The sequence below is a fragment of the Panthera leo genome, chromosome D3 (genome assembly GCF_018350215.1).
Source record: "Panthera leo isolate Ple1 chromosome D3, P.leo_Ple1_pat1.1, whole genome shotgun sequence".
NCBI classification, from domain to species: Eukaryota; Metazoa; Chordata; class Mammalia; order Carnivora; family Felidae; genus Panthera; species Panthera leo.
This window is the reverse complement of record NC_056690.1, coordinates 53,464,874-53,489,725: the sequence shown is the minus strand read 5'-3', so window position 1 is coordinate 53,489,725 and position 24,852 is coordinate 53,464,874. Positions and strand designations below refer to the sequence as shown.

General features: G+C 40.2%; 1 protein-coding gene across 1 annotated transcript in view; it reads left to right on the top strand.

The window, feature by feature from the left end:
- The window catches only part of B4GALT6 (beta-1,4-galactosyltransferase 6), a 97,366-nt gene extending 72,759 nt beyond the window's left edge, over positions 1 to 24,607 (top strand). Inside the window, exon 9 of the mRNA XM_042910317.1 lies at positions 24,452 to 24,607. Within this exon, the coding sequence (XP_042766251.1) occupies positions 24,452 to 24,515 (64 nt within the window). The 3' untranslated portion in view covers positions 24,516 to 24,607. The remainder of the gene's footprint in view (positions 1 to 24,451) is intronic.
- The last annotated feature ends 245 nt before the right edge of the window (positions 24,608 to 24,852 follow it).

The following is a 24,852-nucleotide window of genomic DNA, read 5'->3' as shown; positions in this document are numbered from 1 at the left end:
TGCTGTCAGCATTTCTGAGCTGCACACATCCCTAGCACCCAGGCTGGGATACTGAGGGGGCAAGAAAAAAACTCTCAGAATTCACCCCTGGGTTGTTTCTCGTCAAGTCCCCATGTCCCCAGGGAGTTGGCCTTCTTTACTGCTCCACCTCTCAGTCTTCTGGTAGGGTTTCGTTGTTGGGCGATTCGTGGGAGAAGTGAATGGGATGCATCTACCCCATCTTGTCCAACTCACAGAAATGTCACATAAAAAGAAAGATCAGGAACTGTTGTATCTTGACTGTGTGTCAGCACAGTAGTTGTGACATGGCGTTATCACTTTGCAAGATGTTACCACGGGGAGCAGGACTTGGCAAAGGGGACAGGGATCTTTCTGTATTGTTTCGAACAACTGCATGTGAGTCCACGGTTACCTCAAAATTAACAATTTCATTAGAAAAGAGGTAAAGGGCCCTATAGGAAAGATGATCGACTCTTCTCACCAAGAGAAGGACAGATGAAAATCACATGGAAGTACCACATGGAAGACTGGCAAAAACCCAAAAGTTTCACCGACACTTTGGGGGGGCTGTGGAGAAGCAAGTGCTCTCATACACAGGATGCAAAATGTCACAACCCCTGTAGAGAAGAGTTTAGCATACCGAACAAAATTACTAAAGCATTTACCCTTTGTCCCAGAAATCGTTTTTGAGGCATCTATTCTAAACACACATCTCTACAGATACGAAACAACATGCCTACAAGTTTATTCATGGAGGTGTCACTTCGAATAGCACAAGATTCAAACTAAGCAGAGGGAACTGGTTGAATAGTCACCCACACACTAAAGCGCTTTGCAGCCATATGAAAGAGGGCACATCAATTCTCTGTTCTGATATGTACTGCTTTCCAGGCTAACAGTGTCCTGTGGGAAAAAATAAAGTTCACAAACGATATAAAGTGCTGCCTTTTGTGAATGAAAGAAGGAGAACTAAAAATGTATGTGTGTTTGCTTCTCTTTTACAAAAGAGCGGCTGTCAAGACAAACCACCGACTCATAAAAATGGTGGTCTGTGGGGAGAGGGAGGGGAACAGTGGGGCAAAGACCGTGGGGTTGGCAGTGAGACTGATTCTTTAGGTGTGATTGATTTTATATAGTTAGGAACTGGAATCGTGTCAATGTTTTTACAAACTCCAAAAATTAAATTTAAAGCAAACCCTAAAATCGATTTTAAAAAGAGACAAGTTGAAAAATGTATTTGGGCAAAGCAGAACAAATGTTGTTTTTCATGAGCTAACAACTAACCTTAGCAATAAAGAAAATAATTCTTGTTTGGTCATTGTTTTTGCTACATTGGATAAATGTCACTGCTACCATGTTTGCATGTTTTACCAGCTCTTTTATTCTTCCTATTTTTACTGTACATTTTTCTTTTTCTTTCTTTCTTTTCTTTTCTTTCTTTCTTTCTTTCTTTCTTTCCTTTCTCTCTCTCTCTCTGTCTCTTTCTTTCTCTGTAGAGTTTACTTTGCATTGTTTTTTTAAAATTTTTATTTATTTTTGAGAGAGAGAGAGAGAGAGAGAGAGAGAGAGCGCGAGCATGGGCACGAGTGGGGAAGGGGCTGAGAAAAAGGGGGACAGAGGATCCAAAGTGGGCTCTATGCTGACAGCAGAGAGCCTGATGTGGGGCTTGAACTCATGACCCCTGAGATCATGACCTGAGCCAAAATCAAAAGTCAGACACTTAACCAATTGAGCCACCCAGGAGCCCCTACTTTGTATTGTGATTGTGACAAATGTAATAACTTCTCTTTTGTGGCCGTATCAGTGGGTTTGGCAGCCCTGCCCAAGACCCTTTCCCAGGGAACCTGCCTTAGCCAACTCCTCAAAGGAGGATTTCCACACACCCTGTAGCTCTCCTGGCCACTGCTCCCTGGACAAAAGGTAGAGCCTTGCACAGAGAAAGCACAGCAATACACAAACAAAGCCAACCAGATTCTCTGAAATTTGAAGGGACTTAAGCACTGAGGCAGGTAATTTGGGGGTGGGGACCAAGTCTAAATTTCCTTCCACACGGTTAAGCGAGCAGAGAAGCTGGTCTGCAGAGAGAATGAAGAAGACTCCTATTGGGAATCTTGCAACCCAGACGTAGATAAAAAGGTAGTTACTTCAGTTCCCAATGGCTTTCCAGACCCAGTCCCTGGTGAGGCCCAGCTGTGCCCATTCCATTTGTGTTCTGTGAGAAACATATGAATCCTTATGTAAAATCCCTTGTCATTCAAGTTTGCTGGGTTGGGTTTGTGTTTCTTAAATCAAATGACCCCTAATTGAGACATCCATTTCTCTTTTTTAGAAAGTATTCTTTAAATTTTTTGTAATGTTTATTCTTTTTTTTTTAATGTTTATTTTTTTAATTTTTTAAATTTACATCCAAATTAATTAACATATAGTGCAACAATGATTTCAGGAGTAGATTCCTTGATGCCCCTTACCCACTTAGCCCATCCTCCCTCCCACAACCCCTCCAGTAACCCTCTGTTTGTTCTCATATTGAAGAGTCTCTTATATTTTGTCCCCCTCCCTGTTTTTATATTATTTTTGCTCCCTTCCCTTATGTTCATCTGTTCTGTGTCTTAAAGTCCTCATCTGAATGAAGTCATATGATATTTGTCTTTCTCTGACTAATGTCACTTAGCATGATACCCTCCAGTTCCATCCACATAGTTGCAAATGGCAAGATTTCCTTCTTTTTGATTGCCGAGTAATACTCTATTGTGTATATATACCACATCTTCTTTATCCATTCATCCATCAATGGACATTTGGGCCTTTCCTTACTTTGGCTATTGTTGATACTGCTGCTATAAACATTGAGGTGCATGTGTCCCTTCGAAACAGCACACCTGTATCCCTTGGATAAATACCTTATAGTGCAATTGCTGGATCAGAGGGTAGTTCTATTTTTAATTTTTTGAGGAACCTCCATCCTGTTTTCCAGAGCGGCTGCACCAGTTTGCATTCCCACCAGCAGTGCAAAAGAGATCCTCTTTCTCCACATCCTCGCCAACATCTCTTGTTGCCTAAGGTGTTAATGTTAGCCCTTCTGACAAGTGTGAGGTGGTATCTCACTGTGGTTTTGATTTGTATCTTCCTGATGGTGAGTGATGTTGAGCACTTTTTCATGTGTCAGTTGGCCATCTGGATGTCTTCTTTGGAGAAGTGTCTGTTCGTGTCTTTTGCCCTCTTCACTGGATTATTTGTTTTTTGGGTGTTGAGTTTGAGAAGTTCTTTGCAGATTTTGGATACTAACCCTTTATCGGATATGTGGTTTGCAAGTATCTTCTCCCATTCCGTCAGTTGCCTTTTAGTTTTGCTGATTGTTTCCTTCTCTGTGGAGAAGCTTTTTGTTTTGATGAGGTCCCAATAGTTATTTTTGCTTTTGTGTCCCTTGCCTCCAGAGACGTGTTGAGTGAGAAGTTGCTGCAGCCACGATCAAAGAGGTTTTGCCTGCTTTCTCCTCAAGGATTTTGATGGCTTCTTGTCTTACATTTAGGTCTTTCATCCATTTTGAGTTTATTTTTGTGTATGGTGTAAGAAAGTGGTCCAGCATCATTTTTCTGCATGTCGCTGTCCAGTTTTCCCAACACCACTTGCTGAAGAGACTGTATTTATTCCATTGGATATTCTTTCCTGCTTTGTCAAAGATTAGTTTGGCCATATGTTTGTGGGGCTATTTCTGGGTTCTCTATTCTGTTCCATTGATCTGAGTGTCTGTTCTTGTGCCAGTACCATACTGTCTTGATGATTACAGCTTTGTAATACAGTTTGTAGTCTGGGATTGTGATGCCTCCTGCTTTGGTTTTCTTTATCAAGATCGCTTTGGCTATTCAACGTCTTTTCTGGTTCCATACAAATCATAGGATTGTTTGTTCTAGCTCTGTGAAGAATGCTGGTGTTATTTTGATAGGGATTGTATTGAATATGTAGATTGCTTCAGGTAGTATCGACATTTTAACAATATTTATTCTTATTATCCAGGAGCATGGAATCTTTTTCCATTTCTTTGTGTCTTCTTCAATTTCTCTCATAAGCTTTCTATAGTTTTCAGTGTATAGATTTTTCACCTCTTTGGTTAGATTTATTCCTAGGTATTTTATGGTTTTTTGTGCAACTGTAAAGGCAATCGATTCCTTGATTTCTCTTTCTGTCGCTTCATTGTTGGTGTATAGGAATGCAACCGATTTCTGTGCATTGATTTTATATCCTGCAACTTTGCTGAATGCATGAGTCAATTCTAGCAGTTTTTTGGTGGGCTCTTTTGGGTTTTCCATATAGAGTATCATGTTATCTGCGAAGAGTGAAAGTTTGACCTCCTCCTGGCTGATTTGGATGCCTTTTATTTCTTTGTGTTGTCTGATTGCAGAGGCTAACACTTCCAATACTATGTTGAATAACAGTGGTGAGAGTGGACATCCCTGTCTTGTTCCTGACCTTAGGGGGAAAGCTCTCAGTTTTTCCCCATTGAGGATGATCTTAGCATTGGGTCGTTCATATATGGCTTTTATGATCTCGAGGTATGCTCCTTCTATCCCTACTTTCTTGAGGATTTTTATCAAGAAAGGATGTTGTATTTTGTCAAATGCTTTCTCTGCATCTGTTGAGAGGATCATATGGTTCTTGTCCTTTCTTTTATTGATGTGATGAATCATATTAATTGTTTTGCAGATATTGAACCAGCCCTGCATCCCAGGTATAAATCCTGCTTGGTCGTGGTGAATACTTTTTTTAATGTATTGTTGGATCCGGGTGGCAAATATCTTGTTGAAGATTTTTGCATCCATGTTCATCAGGGAAATTGGTCTGTAGTTCTCCTTTTTAGTGGGGTCTCTGTCTGGTTTTGAAATCAAGGTAATGCTGGCTTCATACAAAGAGTCTGGAGGTTTTCCTTCCATTTCTATTTTTTGGAACAGTTTCAAGAGAATAGGTGTTAACTCTTCCTTAAATGTTTGGTAGAATTCCCCTGGAAAGCCATCTGGCCCTGGACTCTTGTGTTTTGGCAGATCTTTGATTACTAATTTGGTTTCCTTACTGGTTATGGATCTGTTCAAGTTTTCTATTCCTTCCTGTTTCAGTTTTGGTAGTGTATATGTTTCTATTTCTTCCAGATTGCCCATTTTATTGGCATATAATTGCTCATAATATTCTCCTTATTATTGTTTTTATTTCTGCTGTGTTGGTTGTGATCTCTCCTCTGTCATTCTTGATTTTATTTCTTTGGGTCCTTTCCTTTTTCTTTTTGATCAAACTGGCTAGTGGTTTATCAATTTTGTTAATTCTTTCAAAGAACCAGCTTCTGGTTTCATTGATCTGTTCTACTGTTTTTTGGTTTCAATAGCATTAATTTCTGCTCTAATCTTTATTATTTCCTGCCTTCTGCTGGTTTTGGGTTTTATTTGCTGTTCTTTGTCCAGCTCCTTAAGGCGTAAGGTTAGGTTGTATATCTGAGATCTTTCTTCCTTCTTTAGGAAGGCCTGGATTGTATATAATTTCCTCTTATGACTCCTTTGCTGCGTCCCAGAGGTTTTGGGTTGTGGTGTTATCATTTTCATTGACTTCCATATACTTTTTAATCTCCTCTTTAACTGCTTGGTTAGCCCATTCATTCTGTAGTAGGATGTTCTTCAGTCTCCAAGTATTTGTTACCTTTCCAAATTTTTTCTTGTGGTTAATTTCGAGTTTCATAGCTTTGTGGTCTGAAAATATGCACGATATGATCTCAATCTTTTTGTATTTACTTAGGGCTGATTTGTGTGCCAGTATGTGATCTATTCTGGAGAACGTTCCATGTGCACTGGAGAAGAATGTATATTCTCCTGCTTTAGGATTAAATGTTCTGATATATCTGTTAAGTCCATCTGATCCAGTGTGTCATTCAAAGCCATTGTTTCCTTGTTGATTTTTTGATTAGATGATCTGTCCATTGTTGTGAGTGGGGTGTTGAAGTCTCCTACTATTGTGGTATTACTATCAATGAGTTTATGTTTGTGATTAATTGATTTATATATGTGGGTGCTCCCACCTTTGGTGCATAAATGTTTACAATTGTTAGGTCTTCTTGGTGGATAGACCCCTTGATTATGATATAATGCCCTTCTGCATCTCTTGATACAGTCTTTATTTTAAAGTCTATATTGTCTGATATAAGTATGGCTACTCTGGCTTTCTTTTGTTGAAGTAACCATGATAGATGGTTCTCCATCCTCTTATTTTCAATCTGAAGGTGTCTTTAGGTCTAAAGTGGGTCTCTTGTAAACAACATATAGATGGGTCTTGTTTTCTTATCCATTCTGTTACCCTATGTCTTTTGATTGGAGCATTGAGTCCATTGATATTTAGAGTGAGTACTGAAAGATATGAATTGATTGCCATTATGATGCTTGTAGAGTTGGGGTTTTTGGTGGTGTTCTCTGGTCCTTTCTAATATTTGTTGCTTTTGATATATATATATATATATATATATATATATATATATATATATATATATATATATTTTCATCTTTTCTCCCCTCAGAAAGTCCCCCTTAAAATTTCTTGCAGGGCTGGGGTTTAATGGTCACAAAGTCCTTTATTTTTCGTTTGTCTGGGAAACTTTTAATCTCTCCTTCTATTTTGAATGACAGCCTTGCTGGATAAAGAATTCTTGGCTGCATATTTTTCTGATTCAGCACACTGAATATATCCTGCCACTCCTTTCTGGCCTGCCACGTTTCTGTGGATAAGTCTGCTGCAAACGTGATCTGTCTTCCCTTGTAGGGTAAGGACTTTTTTTCCCTTGCTGCTTTCATGATTCTCTTCTTGCCTGAGTATTTTGTGCATTTGACTGTGATGTGCCTTGTTGATGGTTGGGTTTTTTTTTTATCTAATGGGGGTCCTCTGTGCTTCCTGGATTTTGATGTCTGTGTCTTTCCCCAGGTTAGGAAAGTTTTCCGCTATGATTTGCTCACATAACCCTTCTACCCCTATTTCTCTCTCTTCCTCTTCTGGGACTCCTATGATTCTGATGTTGTTTCTTTTTAATGAGTCACTGATTTCTCTAATGCTTAAACCGTGCCCTTTTGCCTTAATCTCCCTCTTTTCTTCTGCTTCGTTATTCTCTGTACATTTGTCCCCTATATCGCTGATTGTCTGTTTTGCCTCGTCCATCCTTGCCGCCGCTGCATCCATCCATGATTGCAGCTCAGTTATAGCATTTTTAATTTCATTCTGGCTATTTTTTACTTCTTTTATCTCTGCAGAAAGGGATTCTAATCTATTTTCAACTCCAGCTACTATTCTTATTATCGTGATTCTAAATTCTGGTTCAGACATCTTGCTTGTATCTGTGTTGGTTAAATTCCTGGCTGTTGTTTCTTTGTGCTGTTTCTTTTGGGGTGAATTCCTTCGTTTTGTCATTTTGAAGGGAGAAAAGGAATTAATGAGGTAGAAAAATTGAAATAAAAATAAAAATTAAAAAAAATGAAAATTAAAAATTAAACACACACACACACACAAATTGAATAGATGATGCTAGGTCCTAGGTGTGTTTTGGTCTGGGTGTTGAAGGTGGTTTGACAGACTAGAGAAAAAAGGGGGGGACTGGAAGAAAAAAAAAGGAAATTGAGAATTTGAAAAAATGAATACACTGAAGTAGACTGAAATGAGATGATGGGGGTAAAACAGAATTTGAAAAAATATACACAAATGTAAAGAATATAGTAGAAAAAAATTAAAGAAAAATATTTTTAATAAAAATTAAAGATAAATATGAAAATTTTCTTTTTCTGTACTTAAGAAAAAAGAAAAGAAACGAAAAGGAGAAAAAAGAAAAAGAAATTGTTTGAAATTTTGAAAAAGTGAGTACACTGTAGTAGACTAAAATAAAATGATGGAAGTAAAATAGAATTTGAAAAAATTTACATAAAAGCAAAAAATATAGTAATAAAAATTAAATAAAAATATTTTTAATAGAAATTGAAAGTAAAAATGAAGTTTTTCTCTTTCTGTATTCAAGAAAAAAGAAACAAAAAAGAGAAAAAAAGAAAAAGAAAAAAAGGAAATTGTTTGAAAATTTGAAAAGGTGAATACACTGAAGTAGACTAAAATAAAATGATGGAAGTAAAGTAGCATTTGAAAAAATTCACACAAAAGCAAAACATAGTAATAAAAATTAAAGAAAAATAGTAATAATAAAAACAAAATAAAGAATATAATATATTATATATAAATAAATATATATAATATATAATAATAATATATAATTATAATATAATAAATAATAAAATAATAAAAAGTAATAAAAATTGAAAATAAAAATGAAATTTTTCTCTTTATGTATTCAAGAAAAATAAAAGAATTGTAAAATAGAAAAAGAAAAAAGAAAAAAAAAGAAATTTGAATAGATGAACCTGCTAACAGATTGACGTAGGACTGAAATTGCTTCGTTTTCCCCTAGAAGTCAGTCTATGTAGCTCTTTATAGTCCATAAATTAAACCAGCAGTGAGACTTGTGTTCTTGAAGAGGGAAGTTGGCCCAGTTGGGCGGGGCTCAGTGTAACAGCTCCACTCTCCACTAGATGGCGCTGCTAGCCTACTGGAGTGGGTGCTCATAGGTGTGTATGCGCATGTGTGGGAGCGGTGAAAATGGCGTCAGCCCTCTACCCAGTCTGTTCTCCCAGATCAGCAATCGCGCACCCGTCCTTTGTCTTCAGCTCTCGTCCACTCCCCGCTTTTTCACTCTCCGAGACCAGGCCCCAGGCAGTACCTCTCTCCTGAGTTTTGTCTCAGATGCGACTGTTTTCCCCGACCCCTCACTTCCGACGGACTGTGGCTTTGACCCGTTCCGCCCCTCTGCGGGAGGGTCTCACCAAGCAGTGGCCAAATGAGCAACGGCTGAATATCGGTTGCACCCAGGAACACCTGCTGGATCCTGCTGCTGCCGGTGCCCTGAGGTCTGCGGCCAGGTGCCAGCCCGCCGCAGAAAAACTGTGCGAGACAGTGTAGCAGCAGCATTTCAGGGATTGTGGAAGATCACAACACACATCTGGCACCAGGCTTCACCCTTAACGACCTTGCCCAAGCACGAGCGAATATGGCTGCCTTCTGGGGTCTGCTGGGACCAGGTGGCTTCAATAGTCTCTACCAAATGTCCTTCCAGCAGTGGAACCGCTTTTCCCAGTGTGGCCCAAGAACCTCCCGGACCCCACTCTGTTCCTGGGGATTCGTCCTTCCACCAGAGCACCGCCAGGTATGGAGCTGCGGAGTTGCAGCCTTTGCGCTCCCCTTGTTTACAGTCTTAATGGAATTTAAACCCTCTCCTTTCTCCTTTCTCCCTTTTTAGTTTAGTCCCTGAGGCTGTTTCTAATTTTCCACTTTCTCTCCAGCTGCTTTTGGGGAGGGGTGCTTTTCCCGTATTCTCCCCCCCCCCCCCAGTTTCTGTCCTCTCTCCGCCCGCAAAAGCGGTTCCCTACCTTTCATGGCTTCTCACTCCCCAAATTCACCACTTGGCACTGCGTACCTGCTGAATTCTGTGGTTCAGGTTGTGCAGATTGTTGTGTTAATCCTCCAATTGGTTTTCTAGGTGTGCAGGGTGGTTTAGTGTTGGTCTGGCTGTATTTCATGGATGCGAGACACACAAAAAACTTCCATGCTGTTCCGCCATCTTGGCTCCTGCCCCCTAAAGTGCTAGGTGCTTTCTAGGCCCGTTTTATGTCATCTACCTCATTACTCCTCCTCAGAATCACTCTGAAGGAGTAGAAGTAGGGATCAGTTGAGAAGCCACAGGAAAGAGATTCAAGGCAGAAGAGAATAAATTGAATGCTTCCCATTCAAGATTAATCAGAGAGCATATGAGAAATTTTATAAACCCCAGAAATTTACAGGCCTGAGAAAAATCTTTCTAGAAATTGATTCCTGACTCTAGACTTCAACCTTCAAGTCCAACAATTTATTAAAATTAAGAAAAAAATGACCAACAAACATTTATTGTTCTTCTAAGTCTGCAGTCTGCTTCTAAGTTACAAGCAATATAGCATTGCTTTTATAATGTGCTTTTGTAAGGAAATAAAATTTATCCAAAGGCTTATGAGTATACATTGGGAAATAATTGAGTAATTTTTTAATAACACTTTTTAGTAGGTACTTATCTAAAAACATCTTTTGTAAGTCATTTCCTGGGAGTAAATGTAATTTTTTACTCTAGGCCTCGTATCAAAAGTATTGTAATTACCACTCCCATGGGGAGAACAAATTGAATAGGAATCATAAGACCACAGAACTTAGGTCAGGAAGGAACTTTAATCGCCTCTTGGCCTTATGACTAAGATCAAGTAAGGTCAGGAAGGAACTTCAAAATCATCTAGCTCATTTCTTTTTCTTTCTATTTATTTTATTAGATATAAACTAAAACAAAGAAGAAATATAAATGGAATTTACCACTCCTCCACCAGACGCTTGTAAAGTTCCTGTCATTCAATCTACTCCCTGGCCAGGAGACTGGGTTTAAAACTCTGATCGGATCAGTCCATTGCCTTTCTTTACCTTTATTTACCCTAGCTTCCCTTTTACTCATGGGTCCTTTACTTCTTAGCATAAGCCTTCCATCCTCAGCTACTCTATATGCAATATCTAGCCTCTAACTAAACCAAGTTGCTTGCCTTTCACTGAATATTTAATATGCTCTCCAATCTCTGTCCCTGTGCGTTCAGTCTCTTCGCCAGGAATGGCTTTTCCTACTCATTTGCCTGGTGTCTCCTACTTAGCTTCTAAGGATGAACTCAGGGAGTCACTCCTCTGTGAGGTCTCTAGGTCCCCAGGAATCAGGGCAAGTTTTTCTATTGTGCCCCGATAGCATTTATATCTTTCAAGGTCAGTGCAGACTCTCTTTCCTTCTCTCTTTTCTTTCCTTCCTCCCACCCTCCCTTCCTCCCTTCTTTCTTTCCTCCCCTCCTTCTCTTTCTCCCTCCATTTTTCTTTCATACCTGCCTTCAGGTGATCAATACGTGTATGTGGAGTAACCAATACATGTGTGTTGTTACAGATTGAGTAATATTTTTCCTCCCAAGATATCCACGTGCTAATTCCCCTAATCTGTGTGAGGCACTTTGCAGATGTGATTAAATTAAGGATCTTGAAATGGGGAAATTATCCTGGATTCTTTGAGTGACCCCATCTGATCACAAGGATCCTTGTAAGAAAGGGCCAGGAGCCAAGGATGCAAGAGGCCTCCAGAAGCTTAAAAAGGCAAGGAGAACCACTCTTTGAGGTCAAGCATCCAGAAGGAACACAGCCCTGCCAATACTTTGATTTTAGACTTCTGGCTTCTAGAAGTGTAAGAGAATAAGTTTGGGTTGATTTAAGCCACTGGATTTGTGGTAATTTGTTATAGTGGCAATACACTAATACAGTAATACTCATGCCTAAATGCATTAACAAGTCAGACCTTTTAACCTATTAGACATATTTTTTAAAATGGTTTGTTAAAGGGAATAGACAATACACATTAAAAATAAAATGGAAGTGCCCGTGTAGCTCAGTCAATTAAGCTTCCAACTCTTGATTTTGCATCAGGTCATGATCTCAGGGTTTGTGGGTTCGAGCCCCACATGAGGCTCCACACTGATAGCATGAAGCCTGCTTGGGATTCTCCTTTTCCCTCTCTCTCTGCCCCTCCCCTGCTCACTCATGTGCTTTCTTTCTCTCTCAAAATAAACGTAAAAAAAAAAAAAAAATAGAGGACAAACGTTCATCCTTTGTAGTCAAAGAATAAAAATTAAAGCAATCATGAGATATAATGATAGAAACATTTCTATTAAGCACAACTGGTAAGGCTTCAGTGTGATAGAATTTTTTACATTAACATGCTCATACTCCAATATTACTCCAAGCAATATAGTTCTTGAGAACTTAATATTACCATGGATTGTTTTAAGCCTTTTTACATGTATGGTGACAATTGGTCTTTAAAATAACATTTTGGAGGAGGTGCTGTGATTATTCCCATTTTACAAACGAAAAAACCCCAAAAAACAAAAAGACAGCCAGGCATGGAAAGCTGATGTAATCTGTGCTAGATCAAACAGCTTGTAATGGTGAAGCCCAGACTACTTCCCAGACAATTTGATGCTCAGGGTCCCACTTCCACTAAGAGATCCTTCTAGAAAATGTCAAGTCATTCACATAATTTAACAGAAGCAAAAAGCTGTATGCTTCATAAAGGTGTTCGTTGTGGCCCTAACTTCGAGTCCCCCAAATGGAGACTATCGAAGTATTATTACTTTTTGAAAGTAATTTTGAGGTGAAAATTACATTATGAAAATTTCAAAAAGTACAAATTGCAATTATTTTATATGTAAATATGAGAAATTGTTCATGATAAAATAATTGAAGCATGCAAATAATTTTACATGATTGCAACTTTATATAAATATGTTTATAGTATTCTACTAATGAAAATCATTCTATTGTGGTACAACTATGTGTTAACTATAATTTTAGTTTTCTAAACATTAAGTTCCTTTCAATAAAAGTATAATAAAATAATTATCCTTGAAAAAACTCTGCCAATTTTATTCTCAATAAATCACAGGATTGAGTCTTTCAGTTTAGCAATATGCATGAGAAAGCCTATTTTAGAACCATTATTGATTTTTTGGTACATTTTTATCTTAAGAGAAGATGAATATTTCTATAGCTGTATCATTTGAGACATTCTTGGTCACAAGTAACAAAAGAACTAAATCAGTAAATCCAAAATTGTTTTAAAATTAAAAGTTTATTTAAAAAAACTTTTTAAAAAGTATGTATACTTTTTTTATAAATAAAATGAAATTTTTTTTATAAATAAAAATGGATTTCAAAAAGAACGCTGCATCAAACACACTTACAAAATAAAGAAATATTGGTTAATGCCAATGAAAATTAGAGAAATATTAGATGTTTTGGCTGCTCCAAATTGTCATCAAGTCTTACTTTCTACCTTTCTGGAACTGGTTCCCCCCTGAAGGTCACCCCTCATAGTTAGGGGACAGCTACCAGCACCTCCCAGGCTGCACTCTTTTAGGGGGGGCGTATCACTTTCTTTTTTCACCATGGAAGAGAAGTCCTGGGTTTCCCTCTAATTGGACCATGTTAGCTGAGCACCCCTAACCTAAAAGATGCCAGAATGTTCATGGATTTTCCTGTGTGTTTGCCTCTTTTCCCCAGGCAGGAAAAGCCTTGATTCCTGACCAGACCCCAAATTCTTATGCAGGACCCTGACTCCCCATGGGGGATCCTCACTCCCTGTGCAGGCCCTGACTCCCCACAGTGGGGGGCTCCTATCCCATGATGCTTCTCTGTGGGGTAACCTGAGATGGAAAGGTCTGTCTTTCAAGATGCTGAAGCAAAACCCACTCAATAGGCTCTAGCTGTAATTTGAACCAATTACAACAAAAGGGACTCTTGTTCTTTTGGCCCTGGCCCTAGGCAGAAGAGCATTTTAGACAGGCTGTTTCTATTTTTAAACATTCTCAGTGCCTAAGTTCTTGAAGTCACTTCCTGGATGCAGAACCTGTACTCAGTATTTGAACTTGGTTACTCCCAAGAGCTGGTGGTCTTTCAGTGTTTCTCAACAAACTGGTTCCTTTCGTGTAGATCTGGTAGGGTCATGCTGCCATTTCTCATGTGTCTGTGTGAGAGGAAAAACCACCTGGTAAAACCCAAAGACCTCGTAAGGGCCCACACGAGAACTATCTGCCTGTTCAGAGCCAAGCCTTTCACTTACTTCTTCAGCAAATATTTATTGAGCACTGACTATGTGCTGGACACTGTTCTGCAGATACTTTGAAATAGATTCCAATGTATTTTCCAAATACTCTTTCCCAGGGAAGGCTGTAGTAGTGTTCATTCAGCACAGGTCATCTAGACAGCTGCTGGGGGCTCTCAGGCCAGACCCAGAGTTCTCTTCCTAAGCCCACCACTGTATTTCCACAGCAGGCTTTATACCCAGTTTCACACCCTCTGGCCTCCTGGGGAGTGACATTCATGGCAGGGACAGCAGGTGGTGGCTGCTGAGCATGGAGGGGAGCACCACATCTCTAGTGTTTATTTAAGCAGGCTTCTCATACCCCTCTCTCCTTACTGGCCGACAGTGGTTCCAGAACAGACCGTCAGCATTTGCATTGATTGCCAAAGATGAATGACCATCTGCCTTGGCTTGAAATTAACTGGGGCAGTACTAACCCACAGCAAATGGGGAACTGGGAAATGGAATTGATTAGGAGCTTATTTCCATTTTGAGAGGCAATGAGAAGTAATGGGGCTGAGGGAGGAGTGTGTTCTACGAACTGTGAAGTAGAAAGAAGGATGGTTGTAAAACTGAGGGTTTGGATGAGAAATAAAATCCCTAGGAAGTGCTGCCTCTGTGGATAAAATGTAGTTTAAGGCATAAATACTCTAAATGTCCTTGTTTGGCAGGTGCCATCCAAATGTTTCAGAAGCTATTTTAATATTGGCGATTTTTGCTTTCTGCCAGCTTCCAAGGTATAAGATTAAAAAGCTTGATTACCTCAAGTTCAGCATGGTAGAAGTTGAGCTCAACATCTCTGCCTACAAATCTGCCCCTCCGTTCATATTCCCGGGCTCAGTGGCTGGCTTGTTCACTCAGTCTGCTAGCCATGATCGCCAAGATCATGGCTGAGACTTCATGGACTCCTCTAATTCTCTCATTCCCACAACAAAGCCACATTGCTACCTGCGGATTTTCTAAATACCTCTATAGACATTGGGGAAAAGGGGGAGGGGGCCGGGAAGTAGCTCATGCACTGAGGAACTGGCCTCAATGTCATCACAAGCTAGTTTGGGGCTCACATCTGGGCAGTGTCATTCCATTGGACGTGACAATATCACAGAACATCAATATCATCAAGGTTGCTCTGAGACCATGATAAAGTAAGACAAAAAAGCAAGTCACCATGAAACCCACAAAACACCAAATGTCCCCTCTCACTGAAAGGAGTAACTGCTTCTGCTTTATTACCAAATTGCAGTTCTTTCTCTTCTCTAGTCTGCCCTCCCTACAGATGGACAGACCCCTGAGACACCACAGAATTGCATCCATTTTCTGACAGCATCCAAACTAGACGAAATCCCACTTCCTCAGACTCTTCCTCAAATCAGTTGAAGCCCCAAACCTACAATAGGTTCTTTTCAACACTCTAAGTGAGACACTTTATGGTTCCCCCTGGTATGTGTTCTCTCTTCCTAGAAAAGGCAATAAACCCAAGTGGTTCAACGACATAAATGTGTTCCTGGTGGATTTGGGCTGGAGAGTATTGACACCATTCTCTTCTCTCTGTTCTGGTTGCATCATGTTCTTTATTACCACCAGCTTATAAAGCTGTAGCAACGTCAAGTGTGTTATTCCAGATTCCAAGGTTCTTTCTCTCTGATTCCTCTTTCAAGCAGCCATGAGATTACCTCTCCCACCCTCAGCAGCACATTGCACGAGACTTTCTGTTTATCAAAAATGGGGCATAGTGTGGGGCGCCTGGGTGGCGCAGTCGGTTGAGCGGCCGACTTCAGCCAGGTCACGATCTCACGGTCCGTGAGTTCGAGCCCCGCGTCGGGCTCTGGGCTGATGGCTCAGAGCCTGGAGCCTGTTTCCGATTCTGTGTCTCCCTCTTTCTCTGTCCCTCCCCCGTTCATGCTCTGTCTCTCTCTGTCCCAAAAATAAATAAAAAAATTAAAAAAAAAAAAAAATGGGGCATAGTGTTTGACGTTTTGACAACATAAACCCCTAGATGTAATACACTCAGAAGGGCATGATACCACTTCTGTGGTATTCTTACCAAAAATGTATACTCTCATTTCAATCATGAGAATATGTCCGGTGAATCCAAATTGAGAGTCATGCTACAAAATGACTAGTCACTACTCTTCAAAAATGTCAAGGGCATGAAAGGCAAATGTTATGGGTTGAATCGTGTTTCCCTCCAAAAAGATATCTTTAAGTCCTAACTTCTAGTACTTCGGGATGTGACTTTATTTGGAAATAGGGCTATAGCAGATGTAATTAGTTAAGATGAGGTCAGACTTGTCAGAAAAAGATAAATACTGTATGATTCTGCTTATATGAGGATCTAAAGTAGCCAAATTTATGGACACAGAACGTAGAAATGGTGGTGCCAGGGGTTGCTGTGTTGAGGGGGAAATGGGAAGCCATTGTTTAATTGGTATAGAGTTTCAGATTTGCAAGATGAAAAAGTTCTAGAGGTCTGTTTCAGAATGATGTGAATATACTCAACCCATTGAACTGCTAGCTAAAAAATGGGTAAGCTGGTAAAATTTATGTTATGTGTTTTTTACCACAATACAAAATATATAAAGTAAAAAAACAAGATGACATTACTCCTGTGTATGGTGTCCGGTAAGAAGACAGCCATAGGAAGACAGAGGTAGACACTGGAGAAATACAACTGCAAGTCAACAACCCCCAAATCATAAGCAAGTCACCAGAAACTAGGGAGAGGCAAGGAAGGATCCTACCCTACAGATTTCAGAAGGAACATGGCCCTGCCAATGTCTTGGCTTTGGACTTCTGGCCCCCAGAACTGTGAGACGATAAATTTCTGTTGTTTTAAGCTACCTGGTTTATGGTGCTTTTTAATGGCAGCCCCAGGAATTTACTACAGCAAGGAAAGACTGAGAAACTTACAGACTAGAGGCCACTAACAAGGATTAATTATATCAATGTTATTCTCCCAGTTTCGAATATTGGACTGTGATCACGTAAGATGTTAGCATTAGGATCTGGGTAAGGAGCTCTATGTGCTATTTTTTCCAACTTTTCTTCTCTGAGGCTAAAACTAGTTCAAAATAAGATGTTAAAACAACAGGGCATACATAGCAACAGTTTTCTAGATATGTTTCCTGAGGCAAGAGAAACAAAAGCAAAAATAAACTATTGGGACTGCATCAAAATAAAAAGCTTATGCACAGTGAAGGAAATAATCAACAAGACTAAAAGACAACCAGTGTCTTTTAGTGTGAGAATATAGTTGAAAATGATATACCCGATAAGGGTTATTGTTCAAAATATATGAAGAACTTATACAACTCAAAAAAACAAATAATGCAATTAAAATGGGCAGAAACCATGAACAGACATTTCTCTAAAGAACACATACAAATGGCCAAGAGACCCATGAAATGATGTTCAACATCATTCATCATCAGGGAAATGCAAATCAAAACCACAATGAAAGGGGTGCCGGGGTGGCTCAGTCAGTTGAGCACCTGACTTCGACTTAGGTCATGATCTTGCGATTCATGAGTTCGAGCCCCACATCAGGTTCTGTGCTGACAGCTCAGAGCCTGGAGCCTGCTTCAGATTCTGTGTCTCCCTCTCTCTCTCTCTGCCCCTCCTCCACTCACACTCTGTCTCTCTCTCTCTCTCTCAAAATAAATAAACATTAAAAAAAAAAAAAAACACACAGTGACCTAGCATCACCTGTCACAATGGCTTAGACCAAAACACAAGAAACAACAAGTGTTGGCAAGGGTGTGGAGAAAAAGGAACCCTCGTGCACTGTTGGTGAGAATGGAAACTGGTACAGCCGCTGTGGAAAACAGTATGGAGGTTTCTCAAAAAATTACAAATAGAATCACATATGATTCAGTAATACCACTACTGAGTAATTACCCAAAGAATATGAAAACACTAATTTGAAAAAATATATACACCCCTATGTTTATTGCAGCACCATTTACAATAGCCAAATTATGGAAGCTACCTAAGTGTCCAGTGACAGAAGTCTAGATAAAGAAGAAGTGGAACACACACACATATACACACGTCCACCACACACATACCACAATGGAATGTTATTCAGCCATAAAAAAGAATGAAATCTTGTCATTTGCAACAAATGGATGGATCTAGAGGGTATAATGCTAAGTGAAATAAGTGAGGCAGAGAAAGACAAATGCCATATGATTTCACTCACATGTGGAATTTAAGAAACAAAAAAAAAGCAAATAAAAAAAAAAACCCAGACTCTTAACTATAGAGAACAAACAGATGGTTGCCAGAAGGAAGGTGGGAGAGGCATGAATGGATGAAATAGGTGAAGGGGATTAAGAGTACATTTACTGCAATGAGCACTGAGCTCAGCTATGGAGCTGTTGAATTGCTATATTGTACACCTGAAACTAATGTAACACTGTATGTTAACTATCCTGAAATTAAAAAAAAAGCAAACACACACACACACACAATAGGACATAGAGGTTGTTTCCTTAAATAAGAAATGCACTCTCACATTCTAATTTAATCATGCCACTTTTCTGCTAAAAACCTTGCATTTGGGATGAGAGGAACAAGTCCTCTATGCTTGTGTTCACTAGCAATTGCTTGGGGTGGTGCATAAGGGTCTCACAGGCTGTCCGCCATCCTTCATGCTGGCCTCCCTGCTCAGGCCTGTTCTCCAGCGATACTGACCTCACTGGGCTCATGTCCATGGCTTGCTTCCCCACTGTTGGAATTTATATGACTCCATTAATTTGTTATCTTTTCTCTGATACTTTCCTTCTTGTCCTCAGGTCACGTCAATCCCCAACCACTCCCTCATATTCCAGAGCACAGCCCTGGGCCCTGGGGAGGAGAGGATGCCAGAGAGACACAAATATATGTAGAAATAGTACAAGTGCACATTCCATTTATTTTCTCTATTTATATCTGAAACCATGAGAAAAATATTCCTTTTCTCCTTTGCCCCTAAAAGCGCTGACTGGCTGGTCTTACCTCAGAGATGAGTCTCCAGGCTTTAGCAGTGTAGCACCTTGAAATATAAGAAAGGTTATGGGGCGCCTGGGTGGCGCAGTCGGTTAAGCGTCCGACTTCAGCCAGGTCACGATCTCGCGGTCCGTGAGTTCGAGCCCCGCGTCAGGCTCTGGGCTGATGGCTCGGAGCCTGGAGCCTGTTTCCGATTCTGTGTCTCCCTCTCTCTCTGCCCCTCCCCTGTTCATGCTATGTCTCTCTCTGTCCCAAAAATAAATTAAAAAAAAAAAAAAAAAAGTTGAAATATAAGAAAGGTTAAATGGGGAGAAAAATGTACTAATTAATTCATTGACATGTGACCGGATTAATAAATTTTACCTATGAAGTCTGGGTTCAAAGTCTCAGGACACTGAATTGATTTTAATGATGATCTCAGGTTCCCTACAGGTATGATACATGGCACAGAAAAGACTTTAAACAGAGGCAATCTTAATCCTTTTTTTAAATGTTTATTTATATTTGAGAGACAGAGGCAGAGTGCGAGCGGGGGAGGGGCAGAGAGAGAGGGAGACACAGAATCCGAAGCAGGCTCCAGGCTCCGAGCTGTCAGCACAGAGCCCGACGCGGGGCTCCAACTTGGGAATGGAGAAACCATGACCTGAGCTGAAGCCATCCAGGTGCCCCTAATCTTGAAATAGATTGCTGCATATAAATGTCTCATTAAAATTATATTTATTTGAATACGCTTTATGTGGACGTTATAGCAGTATATTTTTTCTTCTTTTTAAAAGGGCAGGGACATTTTAGGAGAATGAATACCTGCCCTTTAAAATGACACTGCTGTTTACCTTTACCCTCCTCCCGGTCCACACTCATCTACACTCACAGTCAAATGACATTTGAAAGGAGTTGTGACAGAGGATTTAAGCACGGCTGTTCTGGAGCCAGCATGTGATACCTGATGTAAAGTCTTCAGGAATTTTATGAGTTGATTATCAAACACAGCATTAAAGTCTATTAAAATAAAGGTAATAAATACTCAAATCTCATTACCTTCTAATCATCTTATCTGTGCTCTTGAGGTTACTTATGTCTGTGGTGTCTGCATGGTGGAGATACTGTGCTGTCCAGCTGTGCTGCTTTTTTCTTCTCTTTCCAGCTCTGCGTTCAGTGACACCATATTGGCTGCTTGAAGTTGGCCATGGTGGCATTATTAATGCCACAGAAATTGGCAAACACTACAAATCTGGGCTGACGTTTTTTTCTCTGACGAGCCAGTTGTTAAATATCTGTTATCAAACACATATACACACATGCTTTCTTTACAAAGACTGATTTTATGTTTTCGTGTATGGAGATAAATTACTGATTCAAACATTAGGAAGTCGACATGGGCCAGAGGGATAGTTTCATTCGACTCTCCTTTAAAGCACGAGGTATTTTTCAATCCACCTTGTAATTTTCTTCTGGAAAAGGCAAGTGAAACCCATTCATCATGTATATATTTTATAATCTAATATTCATTCCTTTTTCTGAATTCCCCTGGGTACTGCACTTGTCCAAATCACGCTAATCTACACCTCAAACATTTATTTCTGCAAATGAATTGGGCTGGTTCCCCTGCTTCTGCTTCCAATCGATCCCACCAGGCTCATTCCTAATAAGCTTTTTTTTAAAAATTTTCTTTCTTTCTTTTTTTAATGTTTCTTTTCTGAGAGAAAGAGTGCAAGTGGGGGAGGGGCAGAGAGAGAGGGGGACAGAGGATCCCAAGCAGACTCTGCATTGACGGCAGAGAGCCCGATGTGGGGCCTGAACTCAGAACCATGAGATCATGACCTGGGCCAAAGTCAGACACTTAACTGACTGAGCCACTCAGGTGCTCCAAGCTTTGTTTTCTTTTTTTTTTTTTTTATTTTTTATTTTATTTTTTATTTTTGGGACAGAGAGAGACAGAGCATGAACGGGGGAGGGGCAGAGAGAGAGGGAGACAGAATCGGAAACAGGCTCCAGGCTCCGAGCCATCAGCCCAGAGCCTGACGCGGGGCTCGAACTCACAGACCGCGAGATCGTGACCTGGCTGAAGTCGGACGCTTAACCGACTGCGCCACCCAGGCGCCCCAGCTTTGTTTTCTTAAATTCAACCTCCACCATGTCATTCCCCTGGTCCAGACCCTACAAGGCCTCCTTATTACCATACACATGTTTTTCAAAGGATGGATATAGTCCCTATATTAGGGTCCTCCAGAGAAATATAAATATAAATATACATTTATATTAAATATAAAATGTTAATTTATTTATACTTAAATATACATATTTAGAGAGAGAAAGATTTACGTTAAGGAAATCGGCACACGTGATTGTGGGGGCTGGCAAGTCTCAAATTTTCAGGGCCAGCCAGCAAACTAGAGATCCAGGGAAGAGTTGATGCAGTCTTGTCTCTAAAGGCAGGCTGCAGGCGGAATTCCTTCTTTCTCTGGGGGCCTCGGTATTTTTTTAAGACCACCAACTGATTGGATGAGGCCCACCCACATTATGGAGGACAATCTGCTTTACTCAAAGTCCACTGATTTAAATGTTTATTACAGGTAAGGTGGTCAAAGGGTACAAACTTCCTATTATAAGATGAATAAGTTCTGGGGGTGTAATGTACAGCATGGTAACTATGGTTAACAATACTGTACTATATACTTGAAAGTCACTAAGAGAGTAAATCTTAAAAGTTCTCATCACACACATACACACAAGAGGTAACTGTGTGAGGTGATGAATGTGTTAACTAGCCTCATTTTGGTAATCTTTTCACAGTATATATGTATATCAAATCCTCATGTTTTACATCTAAACTTATACAATGTTATGTGTCAATTATATCCCAGTAAAGCTGGAGGAAAAAAATGTTAATCATGTAAAAAAAAAACCCCAAAACCCCCAAAAAACAAAAAACACCTTCACAGCAACATCTAGACTGGTGTTTGACCAAAAACTAGGTACCTAACCAAGTACTTATTCCTGAAGTTATTGGGAAATTGATAAAACATGATAAAGATCCTTCTAGATTTAGGGAAGTAGGAAATGTGTGTTTCTTATTAGTGAGAAAGGCCATGAATGGAATTAATTAAAATACTCATTTATCTCTTGGGTGTTTTCATGGGAAAGAGAATGGGGCTGATTGGAGGCCACCAAGGTTGATATGTTAGAAGCAGATATCATTGCTTCTGTAGGTTTTTGGCAGGACTTTCTAATTAGCATTCGTTGCTATTTCAAGCGTTTGGGTAAGCAGCTCTTTTCAGGCTGAGCGAATTAGGAGCCAACAGACTACTGTAGCAAGTCTGTTTCTGTGCCTTTCAGGGCTTTCCAAAGCTCTCTGCACGGCTTTGGGCAAGTTACTGAATCTTCTGTAGCTCAGCTTTCTTATCCCCAAAAGGCTTCCAAAACCTAGCGTTCAGTGATTCTATAACCCAACTTACTTGCCGTCCAGTTTCCCCCCATGATTTTTTATCTCTCTGCTTGTGACAACCCAGTTCCCACCTTCCTCTCTGCAATCATCACACCAATTTCCATCAAGGTATCTTGGCTGATGTAGTTTTCTACAACTTAGATAACTTTCCTTTATCTGTCACATCTAATTTTCAAATATAACTTGTAAATATCTTTAATATACACAGTACTTTTATAAATCAATATTCAGTAAACAGACCGCCTCCAAATGAGGTGAATATGCAGTTCACAAGAGGTTCAAATGGCCAATAAACACAAGATGACATGTTCAGCGTCACTAAGTATAGAAAAGAAATCTAAATACCTATTAAGTGTAAATTTTGACTTTCGGAATGTTATATTTCAGTGAATACAAACCCAGGATAAAATCTGGAAGAACGCCATAGGAGACTTTATTAGTTTCCCAGGGTTGTAGTAACAAAGAACCACAAAGTACCAAAGTACCACAGCAAAGTACCTGGGTGGCTTAAAATAACAGAAATTTATTGTCTCGCTGTTCTGGAGGCTAGAAGTCCCAAATCAAGGTGTCAGCTGGGGCCATACTCCTTCCAAAACTTAAAAAGGAGAAGACATCTGTTGAAGGCGATTATTTCTTGTCCTTGGCTTACAGCCACAACACTCCGTTCTCTGCCTCTGTCACCACATGACCCTCTCCCTGTGTGTCTGTGTCTGAATTTTCCTCATTCATTCACTCATTCATTTGGAGAGATAGAGAGCATGTGCATGCAAGTGGGGGAGGGAAAGGGAGAGAATCCCAAGCAGGCTCTGCGCTGTCAGCGTGGAGGGGCTCGATCCCATAAACTGTGAGATCATGACCTGAACCAAAATCAAAAGTCAGATGCTTAACCCACTGACTGAGCCATTAAGGACACTAGTTGTATTGGCTTAGGGCCACCCTAATGACTTCATCTCTATTAATTACATCTGCAGACTCAATTTCCAAATAAGGTCACATTCACAGGTACCGGGTGTTGGGACTTCAACATACGTCTTCAGGGACCACAATTCAACCCTTAACAGTGGCCATGAAAGGCATAAGCTGAGATATTAATACATAACAGCAAAGAGCAAAGGATAAAGCATCATTTCAGTGGAGGAAGCATGGACAGAGGACTATCAGGGACCAGACAACACATGCCAAGATGCTACATAGCATCCAGAAGGGAGAGGACATTCAGAAAGGAAGGAGAAGTCTGGAAGTTAAACTAGAAGTCAAATGGAATTGATTTTAGTGGACAAGATTAGGTTTGTTGATACCAAGAAGACATGAGCCAGGAAAATTAAAAAGTTAAATTCAATTCAGGTATATATGTGGCAGATTCATATTTTCAATCTGCTTGGGCTATAAAAATCCATAGCTATTTAACAGCAGCCAAATTGAAATGTAGCATTTTATAAACATGCATGTCGGTGACCAATACAATCATTGTAAGTATTAGATTGAATCTTACAAAAGTGCCAATATTTGGTCATTTAATCTATAAAAATGGCAATTGTATGTGGATTAGCTTTAATATACATGGGAAAAGGACTTGCTAACCTCATTAACAGAATCAGAGGCATTGATTTTGCCACATATATTTGGGGGAAAGCTTAATACATGTCAAAAAGCCCAAACCTACATTCCACTTTCTTCAAATTTCTGACTCCTTCTACACAGTCAGCAAAAGCATGGCAAGGTTTTAGATTTGAATTTGGAGGTAAATGGAATGGCTGCTTAGGTATGTTGAGGCCTATCCCTTGGGTCAGACCCAGGTGGTCCCAGGGAACCCTGGTTGGAGCTTGTGCACAAGAAGTAACTACCTCTGCCCCAGCCACACAGGGGTGGGGTGGGGGGTGAGAGGTGTTGCCTGATGACAAGGTTCCCAGCATGGATCCACATTGTCTAGAAGATGAATTCATAGCTCTAGCAGGTGCCATATAAAGCCCGCCTTCACTCCAACCTCCTTTCCCTCTGTTTCCAGTCTTACTGTGGCAGAGATGGTTCTTGACCAACCCAGATCAGTGCTTTTCTCCAGAATGTAGTCATTCTGGGAAATGACTCCTGGCCAGGAACCACATTGCTCCGTGCATCTAGAATGAGACCATGCCACAGGTTCTGGCCAGTGAAATGTCAGTGGGAATCACATGTGTCACTTCAGCACAGAGGGGATTAAGACCATACTTTCTCTATTCTTCCAGTCTGTTGATCAGGTATCCTTTGAAGCCACAAAATAAATCAAACCTGGGCCCTGAGTCACCATAGAGGAAAGCCACCCTGGGAGTCACCAGACGAAGAACTCCTACATCGGACTTGGCGTGAGTGAGAAATAAAGTTTGGTTTTGTTGAGCAACAGAGATTGAGATTGTCAATGTAGCAGCACAACGTAGCCCACCTCAATACCTCCTACACGTCAGCATCCTCACTCACCATCTGTTCCCTCACGAATCACGTTGTTTCACTTGGTCTGGCCTTGCAATCTCTGCTCTTCTCTACCTAGAATAACTCCTCCCTTTTGGAGCTGGTGAGTCGCCAAGATTCAGAAGTGAAATTTATTCTGAGTCCTTGTCTGACTTCGCCAGGCTTTTTGCTACCCGCTTTT